The sequence below is a fragment of the Oncorhynchus kisutch genome, linkage group LG26, assembly GCF_002021735.2.
Source record: "Oncorhynchus kisutch isolate 150728-3 linkage group LG26, Okis_V2, whole genome shotgun sequence".
Classification (NCBI taxonomy): Eukaryota; Metazoa; Chordata; class Actinopteri; order Salmoniformes; family Salmonidae; genus Oncorhynchus; species Oncorhynchus kisutch.
Window position 1 is genome coordinate 44882356 of NC_034199.2, and position 24180 is coordinate 44906535.

Sequence of the window (24180 nt, forward strand, 5' to 3'; positions counted from 1 at the left end):
AATAAACATGACTTTCTTTACATTTGGGGGGCTGATTTCCTCTCAGTCGCGAAGAAAAACTATTTATCGACCAGACACCCTGTAGAAAGTGTCTGCATTTTTGTTTGTCAGCAAAAAGACTCAAACACCCAAGTAAGAGGGTTTGAAGGGAGAGAGTTACCCTGGCTCATAAAGTAATTTAGACCAGACGTCTAGCCATCTATATATCTTTATGGGACCACTGTTCTTCCTGCTTTAAAGCAATTATACGTACAGGTTGGACAATAAATTGGAGATCAGTGCAACACCTCTCCCAATCATAAATACTTTATTACCTCTTTAAACAATGCAACATTCTCCTATTCAAGTGAAATCCAACCACCTTGTGAGCTAAATTCATATTATGAAAAAAGTGTTTCTAAAATGTGAGTTCAGTATACCAAATGCCACTTTACGTTGTTTAATTCTGATGACCTTAAAAAAAAATGCAAAGAAATATCCAATCAGATCATGAATCTCTTATACAGATTAACCAAATGCATTTATGCAAGAGAAAGAAACCTTCTCACTAGTCCTACTTTCCTCGTCACCAAATAGTTCTAATTTCAGTTTTGCAATAAGGCGTTATTAGTCCTATCTCTCAATTCTGCAAACTACTGCATTAGTGCAAGGGAACCTTAAATACAGCCTGAATTGGATTCGGAAAATGCAGGAATATGCTAAGATTAAGGCTACGCCCAATCATGTCTCATTTCAAAACTAACCTCAGAATAAAAACACCATGAAACTAATATAAATACTAGTAAAGAGTATCATTTCATTTTTAATTCTAGTCCCAGCCTTACAAACATAATCAGTCAGCCTCTACCTTTTAAGTAAGTTGTATAATTTCCAATTTGCGTGATGGATCTTTCACTGAATTAGGCCTACAATATTCACTGAAAATATTAGCACAAATATATCCTCTGAAAACATGACATTGTTCAAATACACCACGAAGAAAACGATACGCAAGCACATTCCCATGGGCTCATACTGGGCATAAATACTCGAGTTCTGGAGTAATTCGTTTAAGACTCAACATTAACTTTGATTCAAACCCCCCCAAAAAGAAAGAACGTTATATTCCAAGTATTCACAACAATATGGTACAGCAAAAGGCGAGGGATTACACATCCACTCTAGCATGGGCTATAAGGGATCCTTACTGCCCCTCTCTCTGTTCATCTTTTTCATTTTCATTCTTCTGTTCTGGAACCAGATTTTGACCTGTCTTTCAGTTAAATTGAGATTTCGAGCCATTTCGTTTCGTCGATCTCGTGTCAAATACATGTTGTAGAGGAATTCTTTTTCCAGTTCTAGTGTCTGATATTTTGTATATGGACATCGCTTCTTCCTTGTTGAACGTGCATGAATCCAGTTTGCTGCAGGGTTGTCTGGAGAACAGAGGACAAAGTTGAAACTCACACGAGAAATAGCAGGAAAACTAAATAAACAAACCATGAATATGGTAAATACAAGCATCAGAATGAATAATTGTATATTTGTAAAAATATATATAAAAAAATAATAACAATAATACTGAATTTGTTGACGCAATTATTATCACACGCTTGTGTTAAATACCCACTTTACATCTGTTGGCAGTGTTTTGCGGTCCGTGGTATAAGATAGACACTTTTATAGGTTAGTAAAACCTCCAATTTTACACACCCAGCTCGTACAGTTCTTAAGGTTGTAAATCAGGGTGGAAATTTCGTTTACTTACTTGGGTCAAGTTGTTTTTTCTCTTCTTTAGGCTCGCTGTGATTCGAAGTATCACTGCCAACGCTCTCTTTGGCCACATTTTTCGGGCATTCGGACAATCCACAAGCATAACCAGGGCCACGGACAACCACCTGAGTCTCTGGCTCAAAAGTGGCACTCTCAGTCCTTTTCAGTGGTAAACTTTCGGGCTTGGTTCCATTTGTTCCATAATGCCGGCTGTTATAGTGAAAGCCGGAGAAAGAAACGTTGTTAGAAATTGGGTCTATCCACGACCGAACATATCTGCTGTCTGCTGCGGAGAGGTGGGACTGGACGTAAGGATGGTAAATCCCTGATACTGCGGCGGTGGACTGCGTGTGGACCGAGGACCAAGACCCTGGGAAAACGGCTGATTTGGGTGCAAAACTGCAGGAGGAAAAATCTGCATTGTCCCCAACACCTGGTGGCATTGAGGTCGTACTGTGCGGAGACTGGACAAAGCGTGGCCTGTACACATCCTCTGCTTCATGCCCCATTATAGAGTCCACATAATAGTTACTTAGAGTGCTACTGGTCGACATTTTTGGATCCCTTCGTAGTCATATAAAAGGTTACACTGTTATGGAAACCTTTCCTCTGAACAATCACAGTATTTTTGCTGGCTTCATTCTTCAGGGATTGGTTACATGAATCACGTGATCATATTTACCAACGCAGTGAGTAAATCAGTCCGCTGTAATGGTATAGGCCTATGTTTAATTTGCCTTTTTATTTAAAGAATGCCATAGAAACCGAATGGTTAAGGAGAAAGAATGTCAAACTTTAAGTAATGATGTGTCCGTGGACGTTTTGAATGTGCATACAGTTTAGGGTGGTGCAGGTCTATTTGTTTAACGTATAGATTAGCCTCATACACACATTTATTTCACAGCCACCACTCAACATTGACGCCACACCATATTATGTGTGAAAACTCTCACAAGATATCGTCATAAAGTATATCATACACTCAATGCTTGTAAAACATTTTTATAGACTACTAGTTGTAAGTCCTCGTTAAATAAATGTAATAACATGCTATAAAATAAGGATCATTTTTGCACTGACTCTGTTTTACATTGTTAGCTTATATATTAAACTAGTCACTTTCACTAGTTTGGTTGGTCTTGTAAGTTTGAACCAGCTAGTGTTATTTGTATAGTGATGGTATTTATCTAGAGGAGAGACATAATTATTTGATGTGTATCAATAAAATATTTATGGGGTGCGTTTGATTATACATTCATGCGCCCACAATAAAACGGACGATTGGCGCAATAAAGTGGTTCTGTGCAGAGTGATGTCTAAAAGTCTGGATTTAAGAGGATCTTTTTAGGTTTACAGAACACATGACTTGTTGATTAGGCAACTTTTGTAAACTCTCATCAAGAGATGAATACAAACGTAAATAAAATCTGTCAACTGATTTATTTCAAATACATTATGCCACGATGGAACAAAAACAACGAGGAAGAAGAAGGAACAGAACTGATTATCACATAAATGTTCGCATGAGGACAAAACAACATGGCGGCGACGTGCCAATGAATTTGTGCTTGAACATCATAAGGCCCAGACATGCACTAGGGACCCGCTTCTTCAGCAGAAAGTGAACATTGCATTAGCTTGAGCTACGCAACATATTATAAGCCTTGTTAGAAGACATTATAAAGGCTCACACGTGTTTATAACACGTCATAGAGCATTATAACTTAATATTTTAACTAGTGTTGTAAAAAATAATGATGTGGCCAAGCAGGCCATTGATAAATAAAACCATGTAATCTGTTGTTGGTGTGTGTGTGTGTGTTTCAGCGTTCATTCTTCTGGACATGGGGGTGTGCAGTTCGTGTGTAAAAGAGAGGCAGAGGAAAGAGGAAAATAGTGTGTACCGAATTCAAATAGTCTACCCGGATAGAGTTATAAACTTGGCTTGGACTTCTATACACAGGGGCAGCAGATACGTCTACTACTGGGCAAAGCGATCTGCCAGTATAAGCTTACAACACAATAACAACTTAATTTCTGATATTTTGAATCATGACAGAATGTTTGGCCAATATGGTATCAATTAAATGTATTTGAATGATTACGGTTTTAACCCGAAATAAAAACATTATTGTAGTCCTTATATATGACAAGAGGTTGCTGTTTAGGTGATAGCCTATTGGATGTGTCAATGTTGTGATAAGAAAAGCATTTTATATATTCTTCTAGGCCTATTCCTTGCTCTTTTTATTTTGTATACTTTTTTTTTATTGAACCTTTATTTAACCTTTATTTAACCTTTATTGAACCTTTATTTAACTAGGCAAGTCCGTTTTAAGAACAAAGTATTATTTACAATGACAGCCTACGCTATTAGAATAAATGGTTATGTAACCTCTTTTGGAAATCTAATGAACCCGTTTTTCTAAGAAGTTCCTATATCCGGACTCCAATGGCTGTTTTTGTAGGTTTGTTGGGAACCTTCCCAGATCCGTGTAAATATAATAAAAATGTTTAGGTACATGGCATGAATAGGATACGATGCCTGTTTTTGTGTGTTTGAATAGAAGTATTCATGTGTATTTTGTGTATTTTAATAGATGTATTAGTGTGTATTTTGAGTATTTAAATAAGTATCCTACGGTGTCTGAATGCTCCAAGTAGCTCCTTCAACAAAGCCTGACAAGTTGAGGGAATTAAACATGTAGTAGGACAGGGGTATTCAACTCCTACCCACGAAGCTTGGCTCGCTGGTTTTCTGTTCCACCTGATAACTCACTGCACACACCTGGTAACCCACGTCTAAATCAGTCCCTGATTAGAGATTAGAGGGGAACAATGAAAAAAAGCTGTGGTACTGGCTTCGAGGTCCTGAGTTGAGGTTGTAGGCTATATATACGTACGCGCGCGCGTGTGTGTGTGTACACTACATATAGGCCGTAGAAACCAATTGGATAGCATATTCACAAAACAACTCAACTTCACAAGCTAACGTTAATTTTTAAATACAGGCATGTTTCTGAATGCTAATTGACAATAGGTCTAGCAATGAATTAATAATAAGAGCCATAATTTATTAATTGGTCAACAGATAGACTAGGCCTGTTAGTCTTTGAATAGCTAAACTGCAATCATGTTGAGCATAGGCCAATGCTCAAATAGGGATGTTTGTGAAATTAATGTTGCACCTAGTTTTCTTAATTTGATTGGTTCACATAACAATGTGAAACTACGGCCAGTCACTAATAATTCTAGCGGAACTAAAATAACCTTATTGCGGGCTCCTACAAATAGTTCTCTGTTTTGTTACATTTATTTATACATCTGATATACATTAATGCATTATTGTAAGTGCTCTTGATAGGATAATTTGCTAAGTGACTAAAATGTAATGTAAATGTGTCTTGATGAAAAAGCCTATGTCTACTGCAAGACGAAGCACTGAAATAAGAAATTACATTTGACTATCAATTTATTGCAGGATACATGCCACAAACATGCGTAAGATTTACACTCATTAACATTGCTCACCACATTTATGCTACATAAACGTTTACATGATTACGATTCAGCTAAGAGTTAGCGCTTAATTCTAAACGAATGTATAACTTTTCATCCACTATCGATTTAATGTGTTTTCATGTCCGAAAAATGAGCTTCCAAACAAGTCAGACTCAATCAAACCAAACCGTTTAATAATGGATACATAGTACATTTGAATAATTTAAGAAGTTATTAATGTACCCTGTGAAAAAATATATTCAAAATACACAACGCGTCACCATGTAAACATGAAAATAAAATAGCAGTCAGTCGCAGTTTCGGTGAAAAACTAAACAAAAGTCCGATGCTCCCACACCACCGCTTAGAGGAAAAAGACAATAAATCAAGCTTTCCGTAAGCAAACTCACGAAAAGGTGAGATTTGAAGTAAGTTTCCGAATTCGGTTTTCACTGTTCATTTTCTTAAGCTTCATCCTGCGGTTTTGGAACCAGATCTTGACTTGCCTGTCGGTGAGGTTGACGCCTTTACTGATCTCTAGACGGCGCTCTCGGGACAGGTACATGTTGAATAAAAACTCCTTTTCCAATTCAAGCGTCTGGTGCTTTGTGTAGGGGCATCTTTTCTTCCTGCCGCTTGTTGCAGTCATCCAATTGCTCGTTGGAAGGTCCGTTTTGCTGTCTGAAATGTAATCAAATCAACACATGTTTTAACATGACAAAATAGGAATATAATCACTCAGATTTTTCAATTAATGAAAATATGTTTTCACTAGTCACACAGCTCTGGTCAGAATGATATAATGTTTAAATTATATTGATATCGTGTTATATGCGTATTATTAGTTGGTAGTCGTGGGTCAAACGTGTTGAGAATAGTATAGGCATAAATAACAACACATTCTCTAAATTACACGACTAAGTTTTTTGACCAAATTCATATTTTAAACGAACTAAAATACACATTTGTGAGAGACGGTTTCTGTATCATCACAACACTGAGGATGAACATACAAAACAGACTATAGGCATTATTTCTCCTAGGTGTTAATATACACATAAATAAATATATATATATTTCCCAAAAAATAAAAATTTACGTTCTATTACTATCAACAAGGAAACAAATCAATTAAGAAAATATAAATATAAAATACTAATTGATGCAGACATGTCTGGTCCGCGGTTGAACCGTTTCCTGTAAAAGCCTTTAACTGCAACCTGAGTAAGGCTCTCATTAAACATTACGACTTTAGGGCTGTTTGTGTTTTATATTGGGTTTTATGATACCGCCATACGAGTCATCCTTTTACTGTACCTACCTATAGATTCTCTTTGTGTCAACTCTGGGCTGGAGACTGAAGATTCAGTGGAGCAGTTCTCCTCCCGTTGCGCGGTGGATGTAGGATTCGGGATTTCCACGGGGATGGGTGTCTTGCTGGTCTCCCGGTTATGCGGTATCTCGGCCGTTTTCTTTTCCAGTTCGACAAAAAAGGAAGACAATTGCGGTTTTGGAGTGACTCTGTTGAGCTGCACGAATGTGATGTTTGGACTTGTCTTCTCCTGGCCATAGTCCTGGTCTTTCCCAGTCGAGTAGGTTTGGTTTAATCTGAAATACCCTGGGACAGGGATCTCGGGGCAGTCAACTGAACACGATTCGGGGATTATATTAGCATATACAGGGACATCGGACGAGTTGACCTTTGCTCTCTTTTCGGAATACATGCAGAAATTCCTCTCCTCCTTAATGTTTTGTGAAAATGTGCAATTGGGCATTTGTTTGGATGGTTGCTCTATTCCGCAAGGTCTACTGGGATCTGTCCAGTTATCAATTTGAGGTATGTAAGGGTGGAAATTCATGCCCATATTTTGGTGGTTGACGTCCCCTCGTTTACTGAGAGACGGCAAGAGTCCACAGGTTTGCATTCCGTAAATTCCCATTTCTGCACCGGACGGCATGTACATGTTGCTGCTGGAGTAAAAACGGTCAGTCCTGCAAGCGCCAATCAACGAATCAACTACAAAAGTATTAGTAACAGGAGAGCTGTTGGGAAAGGACATTTTGGATAAGTTTTTAAAGGAGAGAGATGTCGTTTGTAGGCTGACATATCTAGAAAAACAACGTCCGTGTTGCTTAGGATGCCTCTCTGCCACACGACAACCTCACCAATGAAATGTGAAAATGGCCTTGAGACGCAGACTCTTTTCCCATCACATGGAAACATTGACTCATAACTAGGAAGCAGACGTGGTCAACAGCGACACCTAGAACACAGACTTGAAATGGATTCAAACTGACTGGCAAAGGACATCTTAAACATTTAGCCTGTCTTCTTTGCTTGATATGAAGAAGAAAAAATCTAAGGATGAACATGGATTTAACGTTGAGATAATTAACCGTTACATCAAGCTCCAATTCCCTTACTTTGGCACATTTAAATACATTTAAGACCATTTTAATTCACACGAATAATCTACTAAACTAAAATAACGATTTCTAATCACACGGTGTAGTGATGGAAATATAATCCTAACCGAAAATAATCCATGTACATTAGGTGGGCTATTTCAATCATTTCCAAATCTGGCTATTATAGGCCTATATCTTTTATTTTGTAATTTAATTCTTAAATAAACCGTGTCTGGTTTAGGATATTATCCTCTAAAAAACTAAATTACAAGGAAAGGTGATATCGATTGCCCGGTTCAACATTTTTGTAACCTTTGAATGCCTGCTCAGGGTACGGCACACTGTATTTGTGACCTGTATGACGGACTGGGAAAGTAGGTGGACGCATTTAATAATAAAACCATACGGAGCTAAACACGCTCCCCATAGTAGCCTATTCTCAACTCAGCATCTCATACATATAACAGGTCCAGGTTTGCAAATAGGTAGACAATGTTGATTTTATTTTTTTTACACAGAGAAATCAACAAGCATGCAAAAATAGACACCCCGATTATTTTGCTGAATAAAACGAAGAATGTTATTAGAAGCACGTTGAACAGGCCTACCTCAATTGGTTGGTGCATGTCGATTACTAAACACAAGAAGGATATACTTGACTGTGCAAACATCAAGAAAATTGTAAATTACATTTAAAGAAAATCCGGCATAGGCCGACGATATGCTTCTATTAAAGCCAGAAAATGTGTTAAGAATCAGTGTGTCTGCAGCGTATTGTTAATTAACTGCAGGAACACAGCATCTAACGAAATCATCCAGGTATTCAGACGGGTATTATAACGGATTTAATAACTAAGCAAATAATTTAGTCAAATGCGTGAACCAGGAAAAATATGCATGCTTTTGAAGGTACTCTTCGGGTTCCGTTTAAGTTAAGGTATCAAACCAACCCTGGTCTACTCAACGTCTACTCAACATTTTAGGGTTTACACTTTTAGAGATCACATTTTTTTGTAAATAATTTGACACTATCAGAGAATATGGATTGAAAGTAAAGACAACATGTTTATTAGACAAGGTCTAATGCTCGTCCAAATCAAAATAACTTGTCAAATGCGACAAGTTGCCAAGTGGTTAGAGCGTTGGACTAGTAACTGAAAGGTTGCAAGATCGAATCCCCGAGCTGACAAGGCAGTTAGCCCACTGTTCTTAGGCCTGTTCTTAGGCCATCATTGAAAGAGAGTATGAATATGTTCTTAACCTGACTTGCCTAAAATAAAATAAAAACATGCACACGACAATTGAGGAATCCAGATAGGCCTTATGACTTAACATTTTTTTTGTTTTATTTCGTCAGGGTTTCAACTGAAATTAAGTTTAACCCAGTAATATTTCAAGTCATGTCCATAACAACAAATTACCAAAGATCATGCAAATCTATCGGTTAAACTTGGGCTTGGTGTCTCCATTGGAGGCTGGTGGGAGGAGCTATAGGAGGACGAGCTCATTGTAATGGTTGGAATGGAATGAATGGAATAAGTTGAACATGTGGTTTCCATATGTTTGATGTGTTTTTGATACCAGCCTGTATCTGTATCTACAGCTCCTCCCACCACGGCTGTATATATATGCCTATGATATACATATCCACATAGTTAAAGCTAATGTTTAATCCACTTTAAAATGGTGGTGTTAGGCTACTACTTCTTAGAAACCGTGATGGTGTCCCTTTGATTGCAATGCATGGAATGCATCAACTGAACACAGTCTGCTTGGGCTATTATGTAAAAAAATATATAGAAATAAGCTATTTCCCAACATTTACTAGGCTATATTCTCTCATCAAACCCCGGACAGAAACATTAGCAGCTTTTCAATAGTTTTCTAGATCACAGTTGTAGTCACACATACGTGTGTTTTCATGAACAAACTCTAATCGAAATTTGCTACACGTCTGCCCTCGTGTGGTTAGAATGGGAACGAGGAGTCAACTGGCAATGTCTGTACAATATTTTCCGACACAACAATTTCCTAAACCAAAAACCTAATAAATAAAATATGCCAACCATCACAAGACTGACTGACATGTGTGTGTGTGATTGATTTCCAAACATATATTATATTTCTGATTTCCTACGGCTACATTTCGAATGATCAGATTCGCTGACATTATCTCAGCGAAAGGAATAACCAAAACCTACTACCGGTATGGTAAAAGTGGTCATTCCCCTGCCTCAAAAAATACAATATTTAGGTTTATTCAGGATTATATGAATTAACTGTTTCGCTTTTAGTTTACTGACTGCCTTTTTTTGTTCATGTCTGCTATAATACACGAGGGACTCACACGCTGCTTGGAATTAAACCATAGATAAAACAATATATATTTAGGGTTTCCATGTTGGTACAAAAGCTAAACTATAATATAGTATTGTTGTATGACTATAATGTCGTGCGTAATGCTGCCACATCAGAAGCTTGCGCGTGATTTTACGTATATTGCATTACATTTAATGCAACATCTCAATTGGTTAGTATAGGAGATAGGTATATCAACTTCAAATACGAAACTGTATCGCTGGATCTGATTGCTTTTCATACAAGAAAAATCACTGCTTCGCAGCCATATTGGAATCCTGCTGCAGTGCAGATATTATTCAGGCGTCGGTTGTCAAGGAGAACAGCCAAAAGGCGCCTCTACATATTCAAAGGTGAGAGGTGACGACCTTGACATTATACTAGAAGTTCAAAGGCATCAAATAACGTTTGTATATGAAATGAACAATATTTGATCGTTAGTAGGCTACTGACAACATTACAAATAAAAACACCACTGTTTTTTAAGCTGCCAAATCAAACATAGGCATTTTACGCACGGGAGTCATTCCCTTTTAATAATGGCATGCCATTTCAAGTTAAATAAAAAATATATATATACTAAACATATATACACATTTGGTCATAGCCTATGCATTTAGATTTTCTACATGTATAACTCAATAGCTTTACAAGTAAGAAAGGACTGCATCTGTCTCGACTATTTGGGAGTAAGGCCGCATTTGGAGTGGCCAGAGGGTCCAATAGCCTCTGATTTACACATTTACAGCTAGTTTTTATTATGCTGTCTAGACGGTTCAAGGTTTAGTAAACAGCCTTAGTGTAACACAACATAAAGGGATAAAAGGTCTAGTCTAAACTTTGAAGTTGATGTAAATAAAAGGCGCTTCTGCTTGGATACAAAAGGCTATTTAGAGGATATTCGCTCTATGGTCTATTCACATAACCAGCTTCAGTGCCATTAGTACTTTATAAAATATTCAATATCAGATTGCTTTGGTATGAGCATCCCTATAGGAGATGATAAAAACCTTGTTGAATTATATAAAATGATACATCATTTTATCCCTATGCCAAATGTGGATCCTGACCAAAGCCGAAAGGAGCTCGTGATTGCAATAAATTGAGGTAACGCATAACTACATTTACCATGTGTACTTTATTTGATACCACAATATACATAACATGCGTCTATTAAATGCATACACAATTCTACTATTGTAAATTACTTATTACACTCGTTAATTACTGTAATCAAAGTACGCGTTGCTTACTGCAATGTTTGTGAATCCACCAAAGCACATACCGTGTAAACTTAAATATGTACAAAAGTAAGGTATATGACTACATAGCCTAGATATTACAATTAATTACCGTCATAATTTGCAAAGGAACATTATGTCGAGGTCTCCTGGATGATTTCGACACTGGATTGAATCTTATTTTAAATAACAGGATTCATGTGTTCATTGAGGTAAGTATTTAAGTGGAAGATACAAAAAGAGTTGCATAGATAGATTCAGCCTGTTTGCAATGTTCAGTTTTGTTGTGCGGTGTTTCAACTGTTGTTTGTGCATCGCACAGATGTACCAACAAAAAAAACAGTTGTGAAGCACTTATGGCTCCTCTAAATGCAAAAGATCAATATAAAGGATTTCCAGTGAAATACCGAAACCGGTCCCGGTTTAGCTTTTTCTCTTTCATTCTTCTGTTCTGGAACCAAATCTTCACTTGTCGATCTGTCAGGTTTAACTTCCTTGTCAACTGGAGCCGCTTCTCCTTGTTTATGTACACATTGAAGAAGAATTCTCGTTCAAGTTCTCGGATCTGGAATTTTGAGTAGGGACATCTCTTTTTTCTGGACTTTGACGAACCTAAACGGGACAAACAATTGTTTTACCACACAGATGTAGAACAATGCAGTTCAGATCAAAGTTGGTACAATGCAAGTGTTAGTACAGAACATATAATTAACAAGTTAGCTGAGTAAACAAAATGATCTTCCCTCGCGTAGCCGCTAACACACACAGGCAGATATGCGGGAGCGAGTGCGAGTGAGCGCGCACATACACACGTAGGAACTCACACGGATATTTTATTTGACTCTATGTCTGTTCTACACGGTTCGTTTCGACGTTATAGGTAAAATATTTTTATGCAGCTAAAGATAACCCCTTCACATTTATGTGTCATGTATGTCGAACAATAGCATATCTTACCTCCCTGGTTATATCATTGCTTTGTTACTTTGTACATTCACTATCGTAAACAAATAAGACTGATAAACATGGCTGCATTGTAATTTACACAGTGCAAGAGAGTCAGATGACTTCTATTCAGATATGCATCAGAAGTATTGCAGCATGGCTCACCTAAACTGGTTTCCCATCGTAAATATTTTTACAACAGTAAACTCAATCTTATTGGGGTATATAAAACCGTTGTGTGCTTATAAAGGGGCACATAAAATCGGAACGACTACGTTGTGGACTTACTATAACCCATTTAATGCTTGTACCTACTTGGGCTGTTGTTCTTGTCCCCGGGGCAGTTTGATATAGAACAATCATGTTCGTCTATGTCCTCAGTTGGGTCTGAAGTCTGTTTATTACATGCAGCATCTCCGGGGAGACTGGAGTCTGCCTTCTGTTTTGAGTGTTCGGGCCCAGAGTTGTGTTTTTCAGAGTTAACAGTCTGGAAGAACTGATCGAACCCTTGTGGAAGAACCCCATTTCGGCCGACATTGGTGAATAAATTGCATGGCGAGTTCATACCGCTGTGATGCCCGTACAATGAATCATTTTTTAATATCATTTCCGCCCTGTTCGATGACGGGATTAAGTCTCCGTGCATTATCTCGTCCGTTGAGTAGTAAGAAGCGTAATTGCCCCTGTAATGCCATTTGCTTGGGTGATCCAGTCCATAGTCTCTGAAAGCCACTCCTCGAACAGGTCGGACTTGAGCTATGTTGGAAGAATAAGGACAATTATTTTGACACGAAGTAGTCTTGGGTAAAAACGAGGAGATTGATGAAAAATCAGGCGCCGAAACATAATATGTACAACTTGGTAAATACATATTTGACACACAGTTGTTACGCTCATCGTACTCCGACATATCTCCTCTTCTCTCTTTTGCTATAGCGAAAGGAATTTGTAGCTCGAGTGCGTTAAACTTTGTCCATCTATTGCACCATAGGCGTGTGGAAAGGATCCGCAAGGGAGAAAAAAATCGGAAACGTAGGCTGACGTGCAATTCATCTTGATCGATTCCTGAGTTATTTTTCTCATGTGATCCAGTAAAGGAATTACTATATACCAATATCAGTCATTATTAATAACTAGAGCAACTCATTTGACCGCAAATAACAGTTAGTTCATTGGTTTCCTGGGTTTAGAAACAACTACTTTGTAAATATGTGCTTGCTCTTGTGATATAGACATTAGTAAACAATCCCTGAGAGATTTCATCAATGCAACAGAATTCGAGTTATATAATGGCAAACCCACAACTTTGTCAGTATTTATTTCGTGTACTATATGTGCGCGCTATTAGGGAAGTAGGCAATTTACGCATCATGATAGTTCAATATATATTACACCAGACATTACATGACCAAAAGTATGTGGACACTTGCTCGTCGTACGTCTCATTTCAAAATCATGGGCATTAATATGGAGTTGGTCCCCCCTTTGCTGCTATAACAGCCTCCACTCTTCTTTGAAGGCTTTCCACTAGATGTTGGAACATTACTGCGGGGACTTGCTTCCATTCAGCCACAAGAGCATTAGTGAGGTCGGGCACTGATGTTGGGTGAAAAGGTGTTTGATGGGGTTGAGGTCAGGGCTCTGTGCAGGCCAGTCAAGTTCTTCCACGCCGATCTCGACCAACCATTTCTGTAAGGACCTTGTTTTGTGCACGGGGCATTGTCATGCTATAACAGGAAAGGGCCTTCCCCAACCTCTGCCACAAAGTTGGAAGCACAGAATCATCTAGAATGTCATTGTATACTGTAGCAAACCTCTTAAGGATCTGCCCCTTTTTTCAATTTTCGCCTAAAATGATGTACCCAAATCTAACTGACTGTAGCTCAGGCCCTGAAGAAAGGATATGCATATTCTTGGTACCAATTGAAAGAAACACTTCTAACTTCGTGGAAATGTGAAAGGAATGTAGGAGAATTTAACAGAATAGATCTGGTAAAAGATAATACAAAGAAAAAAACAACCGTTCTCTTGTATTTTTTGTACCATCATCTTTGAAATGCAAGACAAAGGCCATAATGTAATATTCCAGCGTAGGTTCCATTTAGATTTTGTCAACTAGATGGCAGCAGTGTATGTGCAAAGTTTTAGACTGATCCAATGAATCATTGCATTTCTGTTGAAGCTGTTGCATCAAGACTGCCAAAATGTGCCTAATATGTTTATCAATAACTTTTCATGTTCAAAATTATGCACTCTCCTCAAACAATAACATGGTATTATTTCACTGTATAACTACTGTAAATTGGACAGTGCAGTTAGATTAACAAGAATTTAAGCTTTCTGCCAATATCACATGTGTCTTTTCCCTGGGAAATGTTCTTGTTTACTTACAACCTCATGCTAACCGCATTAGCCTACGTTAGCTCAACCAATCACAATTAATATTTACCTTCACTGGAACTAAGGGGCCTAACCTGAACCATGAAAAACAGCCCCATACCATTATTCCTCCTCCACCAAACTGTACAGTTGGCACTATGCATTGGGGCATGCAGCGTTCTCCCGGCACCCGCCAAACACAGATTTGTCCATCGGCCTGCCAGATGGTGAAGCATGATTCATCACTCCACGCATTGTGATGTTAGGATTGTGCGAAGGCTATTCGGCCATGGAAACCCATTTCATGAAGCTCCTGACAAACAGGACAGACAAACTTTATGCGCTTTGTGCTTCGGCACTTGGCAATCCCATTCTGGGAGCTTGTGTGGCCTACCATTTCGGGGCTGACCCGTTGTTGCTCCTAGATGTTTCCACTTTAGCACTTACAGTTGACAGAGGTAGATCTAGCAGGGCATAAATTTGACAAACCTACTTGTTGGAAAGGTGGCATCCTATGAAATTGCACGTTGAAAGTCACAGAGCTCTTCAGTTAGGCCATTCTACTGTCAATATTTGTCTATGGAGATTGCATGGCTGTGTGCTCAGTTATATACACTGTCAGCAACGGGTGTGGCTGAAATAGCTGAATCCCTTAATTTGAAGGTGTGTCCACATACTTTTGTATATATAGTGTACTTGTTACAATGGCAACATTGTAGTTGACATACTCTTAGAGTTCAAGTTAAAGGGCAAATAATGTTCCCCCATGCACAGTATACTTCGAATCCAAATCTATACACACAAGTTATATGATTAATAATTTGGAGAGATAAGACAAAACAAACGTACCTTTCTTTTCAATGCTCGTGCCTCAATAATACAAACAAATGCACAAGATGCACCAAACATCCACAAAAATATATATGTATTTTATAATCCACATCTGCTACCAAAGAAAAAGAGGAAAAAGGTGAAAGGTAGAAAATAAATAGAAGGAAGAGAACAAAAACAAGAAAGAGAGACAACATGTTGACCATTGTTGATTATAGGTCATTAGAGAGGACGATCATTTTTTATTTATTTATTTATTTTACCTTTATTTAACCAGGTAGGCAAGTTGAGAACAAGTTCTCATTTACAATTGCGACCTGGCCAAGATAAAGCAAAGCAGTTCGACAGATACAACGACACAGAGTTACACATGGAGTAAAACAAACATACAGTCAATAATACAGTATAAACAAGTCTATATACAATGTGAGCAAATGAGGTGAGAAGGGAGGTAAAGGCAAAAAAGGCCATGCCCAGCGTCGTCCGGTTTGGCCGGTGTAGGCCTTCATTGTAAATAAGAATTTGTTCATAACTGAGTTAAATAAAGGTGATATAATGTTTTAAAATAAAATAATTTTAATAAATCATCCTAAATGTAAATAAAAAAGATAAGCGTCATCAGCATGATTGGTTGAAAGAAGGCTTGGCACTGCCAAGTACAACAGATCTCTGCTGGCTTTGACCATCTGTGGTCTGAGACCATGCGTACGAATAGTTTTATTGCACAGACAAAATGACGGGTTCGAGTTTAAGTGTATATTTTAGCTGGTGGAGGAGAAACCCTTTGGTGGGGGACGATTATTTAGTAACCTATAATAACCCATAGTCTATATCCTATCCTATACTTTCAACAGTATTTCAGACAATAGGCCTGTACTCATTTTCAAGTTACTTCCTTTGCACTTTACGGATAGAAATATAGGCCTATTATTAAATAACACAAAAGATGAAAGGGAAGTAAATAGTATAACATTCACCATAGTGAATTCCTAACACATTACGCCTATAATTGTGGGCCCTTACTGTTACTTTCCATAGTATTATTGCACTGATTAGGCTATGACCGTTTAATGCAAAATCTACATAAATGTCCCAGATGAGGCACTTTCATTCCACACGACTATGCGTTGTTTTGTCGTAGAACAGGAACACAATAGGGTTACTAAATTAATTTTGGCGACACCTTTGGTAACAAGTTAGAGAACGCTTTGTGTGTGTGTGTGTGTGTGTGTGTGTGTGTGTGTGTGTGTGTGTGTGTGTGTGTGTGTGTGTGTGTGTGTGTGTGTGTGTGTGTGTGTGTGTGTGTGTGTGTGTGTGTGTGTGTGTGTGTGTGTGTGTTTTAGACCCTCAAACATAGACCATTGTTTCATATAATTGTATATAACCTCAGTTGGGTCTGAAATGTTTGAGTGTAGCTAATTTGACAAAATAACTAGAACTAAATTGAAATGCTCATCTCAGTTTTCCCGAAATGCGTTGAGCCTGTGTTGTTTTTCTATATAGGGTAACCACAATGAAATATCCCCAATCTTAACAACACAGTAAATGTAAAATTCCATTATACTATCATTGTTTATATTAAATTAACATTGCAGTAGAAAATCGTGAAACACACATGGACAACTACAATGTTAAAACGTCATTACGCACAAGACATGCCCAAAAGGAAAAGTAAACGACAAACAGACGGTATAGTAGAGGGGAAAAAATATATGTTTTATTGCAACCCATGTACTAAAACAACAATATCTAGTCCTATACTACCAATAATATCGTATGCAAAATAATTGCTATTGGCAATGAACACAGATTGACACCGAAAAGATGAGTAAACTGCAAAACAGTTGTTGTTGACCAAATGGCCGAGTTGGGCCTTGTTTTCAGGCCTTGTTTTCAGGCCCGTCTAATGGATGCGTCATGAAATAGTCCTTGCAAATACCACACAAAAAAACAACAAAAAACAATTTGAATGATGAGAAGGCAGTATACTATCTGCTTAAAGTTTGTGTATGTATTTTTGGTTGTTGTAAGATACTAACTTGACCTTAACTTTGTTTTGGCGCCCCCATATCTGAAGAGCACGAGCATACGTATTCTAGCAGAGTTCTCATAAAAAGACCTTGGGAGAACACACCGTTCCCCTTTGATCCTGTCAGATAATGGAATTGTAAAACTAGAAAATATAATTTCAGAATTGTGAGCTAAATAACGGACCATTAAAAAGTTCGAGCTAGAACACTTCGAATAAGCATTTTATTAAGTACGTGTGTGCTTATTTTGGTAATAATTCTATATTTTTAAAACAAGTATAGCCTATACATTTAGTCATTTAGCAGACAGCTCTTCTCCACAGCGATTTACAGGAGAAATTATGGTTATGTGCCTTGCTCAAGGGCACATCAACAGACCTGTCGGTTACTGGCACAACGCTCCTAACCGGTCGCCCCAAATACCAAAGATTGAAATATATCCTACAAACTACTCCCTCGAAAACCATATAACCATTTCTAAACGTAACAATAAATTAATTAAATGGTTTACTAGCAAACAAAACCATAAAGATCATATAGGCTAAGGAGTAAGAGCTATATTCAGGAAGTAGTAAATTCATGTAGGTCTATTTAGGAATAGCCTATCTGTGGTTGATGTGCCACTTGATCAAATAGCCCTCGCCTCAAATGTCTACACGAATGTATACATGTGCATAATACACACACTAGTCGGCATGGAATTGGATGAATTGATGAACATGTTTTTTGCTTTTCAAGATAAGTATATATATATGTATATATATATTTAGCCGATATCACACGTGATACTAACATTGAGCCAGTAAACAGCTCAAATTAGGTCTACTCATTAACTGGACCCCCAAGGCAGTTTTATTTTAATATAGAGAACGCTATAGCTTACCCAAGAGCTCTCATTCGATTGCAGCGCCAACAGGGGAAGGCATTACATAGCCTATGATTACGCATACATAAAAAAATAAGACAAAAACACATTTACACACAATTTTATTATAGCCATGCGATAGACATGCAAACACTTACAAAATAAATCATCAAAAAAACTATTTTTCATGGTTCATTAAACCACCGACAAAATACGAACTTGAGCTTGGACGAGCAATTCCTGTAGGCCCAGTTTGATTTCAGGCAGGACCGACCCGTCCTATCAGATATGTGCAATATCCATTTCTAACCATATAATCCATTTTTATTCGTCAATACAGTACGACATATCCTACATAATTTATACATGTTATACACGTTATAAATAACATTCATTTTGATACTGCAGAAATACAAAAATAAACTATTGCATAGCTATATTAAAAGTTCTATATAAAACACAATAAACCCCTTTTTTTCTAAGAGCGTACCTTATCACTGATTTATACGCTCAGAAATACTAAGTGTGGTCATTGAACAAAATAATTAGATGTATCCAATTAACCTAAATCGCATGCTTTACAAAACACAAGTTTAATTATGTGCCTTTCTGAAAATAAATAGAGTTTGAGGTTTGAAGTGGTTGCGCTTGTCTGAACAGAATCCGCACGAGGTCACTTTCAGGGCCCAAGGCTCTCAGTTCATGGAGAACGCATGCCTGCGCATCACTAGTCTCTTTTTTTTCATTCTGCGGTTCTGAAACCATATTTTGACTTGTTGATCACTCAACTCCAGTCTGTCAGATAGTTCCTTCCGTTTTTGCCTGTTTACGAATTCGTTCATCATGAATTCGTTCTCAAGTTCAGCAAGCTGTGGCTTTGTGTATGGTTTTCTCTTCTTTCTCAGTTTCGCTTGTGAAGAGCACCAGGGTGCGCCTGGAGAATGGAAAAACTGTCCTTAGCAACTTGTGGATCTCTTGGTATAAAACCCAACATGACATGCTGAAGAATCCAAAAGCAGGCATGGTCTGCAATTATCATCGCGTAAACATCAAATATAACAATAACTATAATTTTGAGGTGACGTTACTAAATGAAGAAATAAATAGTCTAGACATACAGAGCAGTTTAATTTTAAAATAACAAAACTCGTTAGATGCTTACCATCAGAAAAAGCAGTTCTGGCACATGCATTACTTGCAGATGGTTGAATTCGGGCAATTGAATTGGCCGACTGCTTGATGCCGGAGGCAATTGCCTGGTTGGTGTAATTCAGTTCGTGTTGTGTACCGGAATCATGTGACCGTCTGTCCAAGTTCGAAAATGCATATTTCGAGCTATCGGAACTGATAAATCCATGTTCACCATAAAAGGTCTGCGAGTGTGTAGCATGTTCTTCTGGTTTGTGGTTTACATCCTGAAAGTAGTATTTACTGGACTCGTCAAATGGTCCCTTGTTGTGGTCGTTGGGATGAGTATTTACAGGCACTGAATTGTATAGAAACGGCGGAGAGTAGCCACTAAAGGCGCGGCTCTGAGGCGGAGATGTGCACGAATTTGGGGAAGTCCACGGGAGCGAGCACACCTCTCGCCTGTTGTAGGAAATCTGATGCAGCTGGGGGAGATGAGCTCCATTGCTCCGCAAGTTGGAAAAATATAACGACTCCGCAATAGGGAAATTCAGAGAACCAACATAGCCAGAATTCCGAAGATTTTGCTCACACATGTCCATGAAGCTCTCTCAAACGCTTCTTACAACCCTTTTAGCGACTGCTAAATAATAAAGGAAAATGAATTGTTGATTTGTTAATGCAGTGTCACGTGATATGCAAAACATGTTGTTCAGTCCCACCATTGGCCTTAATACCGCAAGGAAATACATTCCATAAGGTAATGTGATGTTAAGATAAAGGCCTATATAAAAAATACCAATACATGTATAGGCCTATATAAAAAATACCAATACATGTATAGGCCTATATAAAAAATACCAATACATGTATAGGCCTATATAAAAAATACCAATACATGTATAGGCCTATATAAAAAATACCAATACATGTATAGGCCTATATAAAAAATACCAATACATGTATAGGCCTATATAAAAAATACCAATACATGTATAGGCCTATATAAAAATACCAATACATGTATAGGCCTATATAAAAATACCAATACATGTATAGGCCTATATAAAAAATACCAATACATGTATAGGCCTATATAAAAAATACCAATACATGTATAGGCCTATATAAAAAATACCAATACATGTATAGGCCTATATAAAAAATACCAATACATGTATAGGCCTATATAAAAAATACCAATACATGTATAGGCCTATATAAAAAATACCAATACATGTATAGGCCTATATAAAAAATACCAATACATGTATAGGCCTATATAAAAAATACCAATACATGTATAGGCCTATATAAAAAATACCAATACATGTATAGGCCTATATAAAAAATACCAATACATGTATAGGCCTATATAAAAAATACCAATACATGTATAGGCCTATATAAAAAATACCAATACATGTATAGGCCTATATAAAAAATACCAATACATGTATAGGCCTATATAAAAAATACCAATACATGTATAGGCCTATATAAAAAATACCAATACATGTATAGGCCTATATAAAAAATACCAATACATGTATAGGCCTATATAAAAAATACAATTTTTTTTTTTAAACTAAAAGGTGTTTGTTAGATGGATAAAATGAAATCGAAGAGACGATTTTCAATGCCAAAAGATTATTCGTATTAGTATAAGGCGTTGTTGCTAGTTAGCTATAGCCTACGATTTATTGTTGTAATTTAAACAAAATATATGTTCAGTGCAAGACAATGTAATTTACACAAAATATGCTCAAGTTAAGAAAGAATGAGGCTAGTTTTACTTAGGTCTATCATATGCCAAGCTACTAAGATTTAGCTAAAATTATAAGGCAGCAGTGTAAAAACAAACATTTCGATAATGAAACCAACATTAAGATGGATGATGGTTTGCTACAAAGACTATTCCTAAAACGTAATAACACTGGGTATGGTTGCCACAGAGGCAGAACGAAAGATATTTACCTTGTCAGTTCGGGGATTCGATTTTTACAACCTTTCAGTTACTAGTCCAACGCTCTTCCCACTGGGCTACCTGCCGCCCCGTTAATGCTATGCTTGATTACTGTTCATACAATTTCAACGCAATAATACTAGCTAATCCTACTGACATAAATCCTAAAATGGAATTCTTCCTCTATTCACAGCTCATGGACATAGCCCTACATATACCTCAAACGACTGAACATAGTTTTCTTATTCTTATTATTACATTATTGGATTAAGTATTTAGAAAAATAAGCCTGCAATGGTCAAACAAACAACACGGTAGCCTTGCATCACTTCAAATGAATTGCTTCTCTCAGTAAGACCACAATATGATAACTAATGAATAACCATATGGGAAGAAAATAGATATTATACGCCTACTGCTGTTCATCCTACCTTTTGTGCCATTTGAAAAATACCAATCCCGTTCAGGCCTATGGCTATGGTTAATTTGTTATTCAAATATACATCAACGTATTTTTTCCTTCACACTTTTAAATAGTACTATCTCTTGACATATATAGTAAAGAAATGTTCTCTTTTGATACGTTTCTTTAGCAAACCTAGTTATACATATATTAGCAACTGGATTAGACTACATAAATATATATATATATTTAAATCTATTTCACAACATAAATTGCTAGGTTCTGGATTTCTATAATATCGATATTAGAATAGCCTACTCTCAACACTTTTTTCATACTGACCCCTTGACATATCTCGATTAGTCATTTTACGTTCTCCTTAAGTTTCCCCAGGAAATCTAGACTGGATCCTCGGACGCGAGAAAATGACAATTGTAAACCCTCCGTCTCCGAAAAGAAAGGCGACAGCCTAGCCTCCCATCTTTTACGAGTCTAGTAAACGTAAGAATAGATTAAAACGACATTATTTGAGCCATTGATACACAGGAAACGACGCTCCAAAATATGTTATGTGGATATTACAATATGTTATATGGATATTACAAAATATTACAAAAGCCAACGTTTTGCTTACTGAAAGCGTGTAATATCGGTATAGTTCAACGGTATATCGGTATAGTTCAACGTCAAAGTCCAGAGAGCTTAGATTAATCAAAAACAGGTCGAAATAGACTGGCTACATGTTCAGTGTGGTTTCTTTCTACAGTCGACTGTTCGCTTGTCAGAACAAATAAATTGCCTCTGGTCGCCTTTCTAGAAAATATCATGCATACAACTTTTGATGTGGGTTGATCACTAGTAAGATAATTGCCAACACCCTGACCATTTAAACCCAGGCGTGTGTTTCATATGAACTCGTGTTGTTTTCTGTGCCTGGGTGGGTGTTGTAATGAAACAGGCACATCTCGAAGCCTTAACCTTCTGACCCGAAGTCCAGCGCGCTATCGACTATGCCCCAAAAGCATGCTCGAGTGGCAGAGTCGATATCCGCACTTATAAACCCAGGGTCTTTACAGTATATTTTTCGCTGACATAGCCGGTTTTTACATTTTCATATAAAACGTCACCAAACCGATTATGATTTTTCTTAATAAAAAATATAACGATTTTCCATCATCTCTGATAACTTTATTGGCAATATAAATGTATTTCAATTGTGTTTTTCGAAAAGAAAGTGCCCTCTTGTGGAGCAATTGCGTGCTGAATCCAGTAGATGGCGAAAATAGCCCATGAATAGTTGCCATTTTATTATTCATTCCTGTGATGAGATCATAGTCTGTAAATGTATTATAAGGTCAGAAAGAAAACATTTATATACATTTTTTTTAATAAAAAAAGACTATGAACATTTTTAGATTGATCGATTAGATTGATTGATTGCAAAACTAAAAACGTGGACCTAAGTGCAAGTAGGCTACAAGTCTCAGCGTAGACCTTCTACATGCCTTCACAGCCACATCGCAAAAAGTGTGTGTTGTTAGACCATAGTCCAAGATACACAATGAATGTTTAAGAACTAATTTGATACGTCTTAGAAATATGCGAAATTTTGATTGTGTGAACAATTGAATTTTATTCACCCAATCATACCAAATTCCCTCTTTGCTTTGGCTAAATGTTACATTATGAAAACAAATTAGCGTAATTGTAAATGTGTGGTCACGTATTCAAGCAGACACATGCCCATCCATAAAAATAAAATAAATGTGTCAATTGACTTTAAGGGGCGGTTTCCCGGACACAGAAGCCTAGCCCTGGAATAAAAGGCACTTTTAATGGAGATTGAGAATGATTTGTTGTCTTTTTCTGGGTAAACCTACCCTAAATGTAATGCCCATCGTCTAAATCTAGGTGATATGATATTATTACAATATACTTCAAATATGGCCCAAGGCCTAAAATTTCAACAGTAACAAAAACATCTCAGAGATGTTTATACAATTTAAACATACACATATATGATGTCATATAAACAATAGACAATGACTCAACCGATCAATTAGCAGGTATTACAACACATTAATATGAATATTTACCAAAATAACTAATAGCTGAGACAATAATGATAATGTACTCGACGATTTTGAAAACCATATTGTTGACTTGTCTCTCAGAAAGGTTGGTGGAAGAAGCGATCCGTCGTTTTTTCTCTTTGGTAGTAAACTCTCGTAGTTCCTTGAGTTGTAAGTTTCGTGAAGGGCACCCGTTATTTCTCCAACGTCTGTATCAAGTGCTGACTGGTTCATAATGTTTTCCTCTACACAAGTATGGAACGAGAAGAACGTAGATGTTTAGAGAAGAGGAAAATCATT

At 37.2% G+C, this 24180-nt stretch overlaps 4 protein-coding genes across 4 annotated transcripts; all 4 read right to left on the bottom strand.

Moving 5' to 3' along the window:
- Positions 1–290: 290 nt before the first annotated feature.
- Positions 291–2349, bottom strand: LOC109870667 (homeobox protein Hox-D9a-like). Its single transcript, XM_020461258.2, has 2 exons — positions 1748–2349; positions 291–1415 (listed from the first exon to the last, which is right to left on the bottom strand). The coding sequence occupies exons 1-2, from the start codon at positions 2304–2306 to the stop codon at positions 1171–1173; spliced, it is 804 nt and encodes a 267-aa protein (XP_020316847.1). The 5' UTR covers positions 2307–2349; the 3' UTR covers positions 291–1170.
- A 2857-nt stretch (positions 2350–5206) lies between these two features.
- LOC109871229 (homeobox protein Hox-D10a) lies at positions 5207–7407 on the bottom strand. The gene is made up of 2 exons (XM_020462035.2): positions 6575–7407; positions 5207–5934 (listed from the first exon to the last, which is right to left on the bottom strand). The coding sequence occupies exons 1-2, from the start codon at positions 7311–7313 to the stop codon at positions 5660–5662; spliced, it is 1014 nt and encodes a 337-aa protein (XP_020317624.1). The 5' UTR covers positions 7314–7407; the 3' UTR covers positions 5207–5659.
- A 3732-nt stretch (positions 7408–11139) lies between these two features.
- Positions 11140–13194, bottom strand: hoxd11a (homeobox D11a). The gene is made up of 2 exons (XM_020462254.2): positions 12522–13194; positions 11140–11873 (listed from the first exon to the last, which is right to left on the bottom strand). The coding sequence occupies exons 1-2, from the start codon at positions 13114–13116 to the stop codon at positions 11641–11643; spliced, it is 828 nt and encodes a 275-aa protein (XP_020317843.1). The 5' UTR covers positions 13117–13194; the 3' UTR covers positions 11140–11640.
- Positions 13195–18416: 5222 nt separating this feature from the next.
- On the bottom strand, positions 18417–20086 carry LOC109871398 (homeobox protein Hox-D12a-like). Its single transcript, XM_020462256.1, has 2 exons — positions 19474–20086; positions 18417–19245 (listed from the first exon to the last, which is right to left on the bottom strand). The coding sequence occupies exons 1-2, from the start codon at positions 20039–20041 to the stop codon at positions 19007–19009; spliced, it is 807 nt and encodes a 268-aa protein (XP_020317845.1). The 5' UTR covers positions 20042–20086; the 3' UTR covers positions 18417–19006.
- Positions 20087–24180: the final 4094 nt, after the last annotated feature.